The following is an 8324-nucleotide window of genomic DNA, read 5'->3' on the forward strand; positions in this document are numbered from 1 at the left end:
TCTACTTTTTATAATGAAGAACACATTTCAGAAACTCAAGATCAACTAACAGACTGTTTGAGTTTAAAACCACTGTCCAAAGACCTTGAAAGAAGTTGCATAGATTTGACCCGCACTGGAGGTGTACTAGGAGAAAGTCAAAAGGATGCCTGCAACGAACATATAGGCAGGCAAGACAATGAGCTACAGACAAAATAAAAGATAGACTTGTTGGCCATGTTGTTTTGACATGTTTGGTGTCGACCAAAAACAGCTTTTCAGGAGGAAAAAAAATCACCAAAAACATGGTTACTCTGACCGTATGTGGTTGCTTTGCTGCCTCAGAGATTAAATATCTTACATAATGTGAGGAAATCTGTCTAATACCTAAAGTTGAACTAGAAGTGAACCTTTCAGTGTGATAATGTGAAGCTGCAACTGCAGACTGACATCTGCTGATCCTCTCGAGAGAAAATGATAAGCTGCAGTGGAATTTTCGAGTAACATTAGTGTTTGATTCAACGTCCCAAATTATCTTTTACCCATCACAAAATGTACATGGCAACACTATACGGTACTATACAGTACATAGTTTAAAAGTGATTGATTTTCATTATTATGGTCAAATAAATTGATGGTAGAACAAGCTACAAACTGACTGCAGTTCCACACATGTCCACTGGATGCTGCTAACCTGTGACTGTGTTAAAGTAAATGGGAAACAAAGCTACATATCCAATACGGAGAAAACACAGTTTAAAACAGTTTAAAAAAAAATAATAAAAAATTGTGTGTTTGTTTGTCACATTCACACGTAGTGTTTTTCCTACTCACTCAGCATCAGATGATCTGCATCCCTTTGCAAGTATGGATTACCTGAGAAACCTTTCAGATAACACACACACTACAGAGGTGTTTTCAGTTACCACAAAAGGAGAGAGTTACTTCAAAAAATTAAGGTTGATTGAAATCATCTATGAAATGTTTCACATAGTTTACATACACTGTGTTAAGTGTAAATAAACATAAATATGTGGATATATGTAAATTAATGGTTCACTTTCAAAGTTGGGCATTTGAACATAGAGCTCTACAGGGAGTAAGTCTTCTTTGGAGACAGCCTCAAGTGGTCAACCGAGGAACTGCAGTTTGTGGCAATTAACAAGTTGGCTTGATTTTTCAGCCTCAGAGGTTGCTGCTCGTTGAAAATAGGCTGCATGAATGTCATAGCAGAATTTACCTTTTGTCTGCATTCTTTAACTGTCCTGTCATTGCAGACCCTGGCCCTGTAACCCTAGCCTCTCAAACTGTTTAGTCACCCAAATCTCCACAACCACATACTCTTATGCTAAGCCCAAACTGTAATTAACACCTAACCTAACAAGTGACTCCTTTTAGTATGTAATTATTTGCCTGTGTATGGACTTGCCTGTCCCGTTCCTCTTGATTTACTTGTGGTTTTGGCCAACCTATGGTTTCCCTGCAGTGCCTTTAATAAAACTAGTGTATTTTTCCGGGCAAATTCAACCACCCATTAATCAGCTTGGTCAAAGAAAAGTCAAAACAAGTCCGATTTTTCATACCTAAAGGCCAAGGTTATCTAGGTCACCTTGAAGCTGAGAAACTGATAGTAACTCAGTTTATGGATGTTTTTCATGTGAAAATCATATCTTTCCGAAGAACAGAGTATGAGTCTGTTAACACTCCATTTGGATTTCATTATGGGGAGTGTTTGAATTGATACAGAGAAAAGAAAATACCCTTACACATAATTGGTTAGTACTACAGTTAATCAGAGTGGGGGTGCCTGGTCTGATCTAGGTGGGTGGTACATGTCTAGGTAACATCCACATGAATGCCAGATCCAAAAGTTTCCCAGCAGAACATTGTATTGTCACATGATGGTCAATGTTATTTACTTCTCCTGTCAGTGGTTTTGATGATGTGGCTGATCAGTGTATAAGCATACAGTAAACATAAAACCATAAGTTATGTGGCTGCCAGCTGCATCAGTTCATCTTCAATCAACATTAGGAATGCAGTTCTGATCCTCCAGCAGCAACCCATTAGTGACTCCTGTTAAAGTTGAGCTGGCCAAGACTTTCAGTTTGTAATCAGCTGACTTCAAAACCTGCATAATCCACATGTACCATGTTTAGGATGTTTTGGGCTTTTGGGATATGAGCTTCTCCTTTTTCTTAGCACCACCCTAATCAGTGTTTGACAGCAAAGCCATCCTTCCTTTTTCCCGTGGGACAAACAGTGACTATTGTTAAAGGTCTGGTCATGTGACCCCTCCTGCCACAGTTCGCTCTGACTCATTTGGCTGACTGTACTGTCACCACCAGACTGTAGATTCTGGCTGATGAAGTGCTGGCTGCGATGTAAGCCTCATTACAGTCATTATCCCAAATTAAACAACAGCCACTGTAAACTAAGTGTCTTCTAGGGAGCGTGTTGACTGAATGTTTTATGAGTTTTTTTTATTTTTTTTATTGAAGACTAATGTTTATTTTGTTTTCCCATCTCCAGATGAAATTTACTCTGCAGGTTTTCTCTGAAGGATTTTCAGTAATCAGCTGTTTGCAACAGGCTAAACCAGCCTATGCTAGAAGCCAATGGTCTCCCAAGTTTAACCACTCACATTTAGCTGTGTAAAAATTCTCGGCTGATTGCATATTCAATGATCCAACTGATTCTTCTAAGAAAATCTTTTTCCTTTTGAAAGTCTGGCAGAAAACAAACCATTTGCTCAACCCTTCCTCCAAACAGCTCTTAAAATCACATCATAGCTAAGTCAGAACTGAATGCCACACAGGAAGTGTCTGTTCCCCTACAAATTTTTATAGTTTCTTCCAAAGAATTAACAGCAAAAGGATGATGGCTGATTCAGACGAACGTCACATTTCAGCACAGTCTTCTACAGTACTCTCTTTTCCAAAAGAATACGTTAATCTGAGGCTACAGAAAAGCCAAGATGCAGAATGACTACAATCACTCAAGACAAGAGTAAAATATTATTATAGCTTTTGAGACGCATGTAAAACCACAAACCTCTCAAGTATAATTTACTCTTCTGCTGTGTATTTAGCTATAGTTTGTTACAAATATGGTTAACATTTAAAGAGTACAATTTAGATACCCTTGTGTCTTTTGGGGAACAAGGTACATATTTTCAGAGTGCCCCTTTAAGCACACATGACTGTTTGATTCTCAAAAGTATTTGTTTAATTAAAAACACATTTCCAAAGCCTCACTGAGAACCTATTAGAAAGACATGTAGTAAGGGGTTTTCCCATTCAGGTCAGCACCATAGACTGTATATAAACATGGACAATGCGTCCACACTCCTTTGCACTGGCCAAACTGACGCTACTTTCTCAGGTTAGTGGATGGGGCCCAAGTCCCAAGGTGGACATTAGAGGATCTGCAGCTCATCACGATTCAGGTCTGGCTAACACTCTACAGCAACTGTCTTGTCCTAAAATAAATTGTGGTGTCTACAGTATGAGACACTTGATAATCAGACAAAGTCCCAGGAACATGATGATACACAAACAGGAGAAATGGAGGGACAGAAGCAGCAAGATATCCCCAAGCAGGCTGTTTCCCCGAGGGTGAGGCACTGGGATTGCGGGCTGGGGTGGTGGAGAAGGAGGGGAAGGAGGGAGAGCCTGGGGCATCTCACAGTAAACACCTGTCCAGCCCTGGTAGCACTGGCAGGTGAACTTGTGCCTCATATCCAGGATGTCGTGGTTGTTCAGGTGACCGCTGACATGGAAGCGGGGGCCCCTGGGTGCCGGGTTGCGGTGAATGTGGAAGAAGCGTGGGTTGAGGTGCAGGTAAGCACCAGAGTCCAGGCTCTTGCGGACACACCTACCATTTTTCTTACAAAGTGCTTTGCTGCACAGCTTAGCTGCCGACGTGACATTGATGACATAATGTCCCAGAGGACCGTCGATGTATTTCTTCACAGTCAGGCAGTTCCTCTGGAGGGTGAAGGATATATATGCAAAAGTCAAAAGTCTGAAACAAGAATGGTGGTGTTTTTCATGTTTTAAAGCAGTAACCACAGATTGTCTTTACATCTCTGCATTACATTTTCCAAACCATTTGCTTTTATTCTGTGTTGAAGATATCATTCTAACATGGCACAGATCAGATGTTTACTGTAGACAAAACATATATGGGAAGACCACTTTATAGCTGACAATCTGAAAATATGAAGGATATGGACCAAGTGCTAACTGATTATACATTCACGCATAGGTGTGTGAACATATAGGTGTTTGAGTGAACTAGTGGGTAAACATGATATTGTGACTGTAAAGAGCATTGCGTACCAATAGGTAAAAATACGCTATATAAATACAAGGCTGTTTTAGCAATGAAAGATCTGGCCAAATCAAACTGAATATATCATAATGTCCTGGCTAGAATAGATCTGCTCTGATGACCAAATGAACGACAGCTTCTCATCATTTCATCTGTAAACCAAGAAAAAAAAGCAGAGGTTGCACCACTCAACAGACCAGTATATAGTTTTATTGGTTTAACTTTTGTCACTTACCTGTGTTCGAGCATACTCTGAAGATCCCCAGAGAACGACACCTGACGCTCCCAAAGCAGCACTCTCCCCAATGGTGTGAACTAAGTCACTCTTAACATAAAATAAAAATATTTGGGAATTAAACAGCTCACAGTTCAATTGTAAATCTATAGATCATATTGGGTTTTGAAATGGACAGTAAAAATTCCTACAAATGCTACAAATAATAATCTACAAAAGCACTTTAAGCTACAGACATGTATGGTAGCTTAAATCCTGCTGGACTAAGGAAATGTTAAAAAAGAATTGCTAACCAGTGACGAAGGTTAGTGAGCCTTTTCATTTACTCAGATGTTTAACTCAAAAGTTTTTGAATTCAAGTATCTTCATTTCAAGTATCTTAATCATTAGGCCACCAAACACCACTTTTCCAAATGGCAGCTAAAATATGCTTAAACTTACCTCTGAAAGAACTACGAAAGTGTAGGCATAAAAAGGTCTGGAGTAGACAAACACAGGCAATGTAAAGTCCGTACGGGCGATGGATGCAATCCTCATGGCTTCCTTGACTCGATAGTGGACAAACTTAACAGTGTTGGGGGAGGATTTCAGCTCATAGTCCAGGTAGATGGATGGGTAGAGGGCTGTGCTCTCCTTCCACAGCCACATCAGATGGTCATTGCGAACATGTTCAACATTGGGGCATTCACCAGTGTAGCGTTGTGGGTGCTGCTTGTAGCCATAGTTGTAGCAGTCTGGGAAAAGGTAAAACCCCCACAGCCCATCTGGCCTGCGACCTTCTGCCAGAGCCAAGGTTAGGTTCATGAACGACTGTCCAGCCCTTTCAAAACTTTCCTTGGCTTCCTTCTCTACTTTGCTCTCAGGCCAGTTTGGGTGAAGTTTCCGGATCTGTTCCTTGGACTTGTTGCGATAGATGTCTTTTGAGCCCCAGTTTCGGACCCACTGAGGCCTCCAGTTCTCCCAGTCGATGACACCTAGACCTCTAAAGTCCTTGTGAGGAATCAGCTTGTCAATGTCAGCCCTAGCCTTGTTCAGATGCTTGGATATGCTCTGGTTTTGTGGCAGGCCACCGTGGATAGGGGCCCCAGAGTTGGAGTAGTATGGATAATATCCCAGGTGGCTGTGGTAGAATATGGTGACATTTGGTCCGCTTAGGGTTTCATTGAGATTCGCTACAATATCAAAGACACTGAGATCCAGGTCCACCTTGAACCGAAGGCGACACGACTCTGTAGGTGCATTCCAGACTACAACAAAAGGCCGATGAGAGATCAGGGGTGCCCGGGCTGGCTTCAGCTGGTCGCCCCCTACTTGGAACATCACTGCTATGCCAACCAACAAGACCTGTGGCAGGAGATGGAGCCCCATCAGTACCATGGCCCCTGGTTCCTCATGGAGCAATTAGTGGCCCTACAAAGAGACAGAAAAGACATTACACATTCAGACAGAAAATAAACACATCTTAAGCCTCAGTGAGCAGGGATAATCAGGCAGGCCTTGAGAGGACATGAGTGACGATCGCTGACGTGCATGCTCTAAATTCCACAGTACAACAAAACACAAAGCTCTCCTGTTCTCTGAGAGAGCAGTTCTGATAGGGGGACATCAATAGAAATCCAAAAGAATCAGAGACACTGAAAACAGAGAAACTCATGGGGAGTACACATTGTGTTTTATTATTTAACACCTAGTAAATCTGTCACCACTATGAGATGCTTTCAGGGAATCCAATAAAAATAGTTTTGGATTTCTTCCATTAAAAACAGGACAGAGATAGTAACACAATTATCTCTAAACATCTACTTTCCTATCAGGAATTTAACACGGAGTTAATCATATTTAAGAGGAAATTTAAGAGGAATAGCAGTGAAGACTTACTGAATGTGGATGTAATTTTGTCATATAACTGTCTTGCTCCATGATGACACATAAGAAAGCAACAGAAAAATATATATTAAAAACTGACATGGAATTAGAAGTTAGGTTACAGAAATAAATCTACAACACATATGTTCAGAATCAGTTCTTCCCAGTGAAACTGGCAATAATGAGATCTGCAGTTTTGCTTTGAAACTACAACTTTAAAGCTTAAAAACACCATTCTATATGTTCTCATGTACCCATACACATATAGGCAACATGTGCATCTTTTTAACTGCAACTTTTAGTCTTTCTTTCTTCTCTTTCTTTTGAGTCTGTTCCCTGCAGCTCTGTATGTAAAAGCACCCTTCTCCCCCCTCAACTAATTGCTGTTGGCGCCGTGTCATATGCAAGTAATTCATATTTTAGTTTTTCCAAAGTTGGGGGAAAGACATCGTGACCCGACTCTTAGGAAACACGGCTATTGAGGTTGCCTCCAAGGATGCCATGGAAAATCTCCCATCATTCTTTGTTCAGGATTGTAACCAGAGCAGCGGATCGGGAAACCACTGGTGGGCTGAGGCTTCTCCAACCATTTCAACTTTTCATTCATCTGAGGAGGTGCTGGCCTGCAGCTGATGCTCTCTGATGATTTTAATGGCTCGAGAACTTTATGATCACAGTCACTTTGGATGTAGATCAGTGAGTAGAGCTGGAGGAGAAGAGACTGGAAGCAGTAAGACTCAAAGTTATAGTCATACATAAATTGTTGAAAGTCTTCTCATGTCTGACTAAACTCAGGAAAGCATTTCCTCAGGCTGTGTGTCTAGCAGCAGTTTCATAATCCTTTCAGCTGGAAGGTTTTTCTGGTGATGGCGTTCCAAGACAAACAGAGTGTGGTAAAACTTCTCAGACTGTCGTCCAAACCACCAAAATCCTGGAGTCTCTGGAAACACAGTGGCTCCAGACCACGAGAAAGACCCCCCAAACACAAAGTCTACTGAGACAGAAGACAAGACTGGTTGGTTTGATGTTTTGTCTCAGTCAGACACAATGAAACCATAAAAAGCAGACAAACTTGGCTAATTAGATCCAGGTGAGGGTAGGGGGTACACTGTCACTGTGAAACCCAACTTAACCCAACTTAAGTTTGGCCACTTAGTGGTGTGTTGTCTCTGTGGCTGTCACTGTCAGTTAGTTGGTCCTCTACATTGAACCAGACCGGAATATCACAAATAATTGAATAATAATCACAAATGTGCTGTGAAGTCATTAATGATTATTGAAGGATGATGTGTAATAACTTCAGTTGGCTAACATTTCATTCATCACCAGGCTGAAATTTAGTTTTTTTTCATTTAGATATTACTTTGGTTCATTACCAACTAACTACAATTCTAAGCTGAGCTATATAATAGTTTTAGTACTCATTAGCTAATCTTGCTATGTTAACATAATTGACCATAGCAGTGACAATGCTAAACATTATCCCTACCAAACATTTACCTCAAAGCACCACTGAACCTTAATACCGCTATGAATTGGTTCAATCAACGTACTTTTAATTTTGTTGTACTTGTGCAATGACAAATAAAGACATTCTATTCTATTCTATTCTATTCTATTCTTAATGGTCTGGAAGGTCAGTGACCAGTGGACTCCCTTACAAGGGCAAAGTAATTTAGCTTTTTTTCTGAGAGTTCAGCCTTGGTCAACATTGAGTTTGATTCATTTTTGTTTATATTGGGACATTTACTCCTCCCCGTCATTTGCATTTTCCCAGGAGTTGCTACAGAAAATACTCTCCGGCCTATCAAGTATACTACTGAAGCTACTTATTATACTTATTAAATCCAGAGACTGACCGGTTTACTGCTAGGCTGTGATCTAACTTATTTGTGCCTGTGTTAGGTGG

The 8324-nt window shown here is 40.7% G+C and overlaps 1 protein-coding gene across 1 annotated transcript; it reads right to left on the reverse strand.

Annotated features, from left to right (window-relative positions):
- Positions 1 to 3011: 3011 nt before the first annotated feature.
- On the reverse strand, positions 3012 to 6089 carry hyal6 (hyaluronoglucosaminidase 6). Its single transcript, XM_084555826.1, has 3 exons — positions 4991 to 6089; positions 4550 to 4639; positions 3012 to 3968 (listed from the first exon to the last, which is right to left on the reverse strand). The coding sequence occupies exons 1-3, from the start codon at positions 5924 to 5926 to the stop codon at positions 3480 to 3482; spliced, it is 1515 nt and encodes a 504-aa protein (XP_084411952.1). The 5' UTR covers positions 5927 to 6089; the 3' UTR covers positions 3012 to 3479.
- Positions 6090 to 8324: the final 2235 nt, after the last annotated feature.

Source organism: Chelon labrosus (assembly GCF_963514085.1).
Source record: "Chelon labrosus genome assembly, chromosome: 11".
Classification (NCBI taxonomy): Eukaryota; Metazoa; Chordata; class Actinopteri; order Mugiliformes; family Mugilidae; genus Chelon; species Chelon labrosus.

Coding starts and splice junctions, on each gene's coding strand:
- hyal6 (XM_084555826.1), bottom strand. CDS start 5,926: ATGGTACTGATGGGGCTCCATCTCCTGCCACAGGTCTTGTTGGTTGGC. Junction 4,640..4,990: donor CTTTCGTAGTTCTTTCAGAG/GTAAGTTTAAGC, acceptor TTTTATGTTAAG/AGTGACTTAGTTCACACCAT. Junction 3,969..4,549: donor CAGAGTATGCTCGAACACAG/GTAAGTGACAAA, acceptor TTCACCCTCCAG/AGGAACTGCCTGACTGTGAA.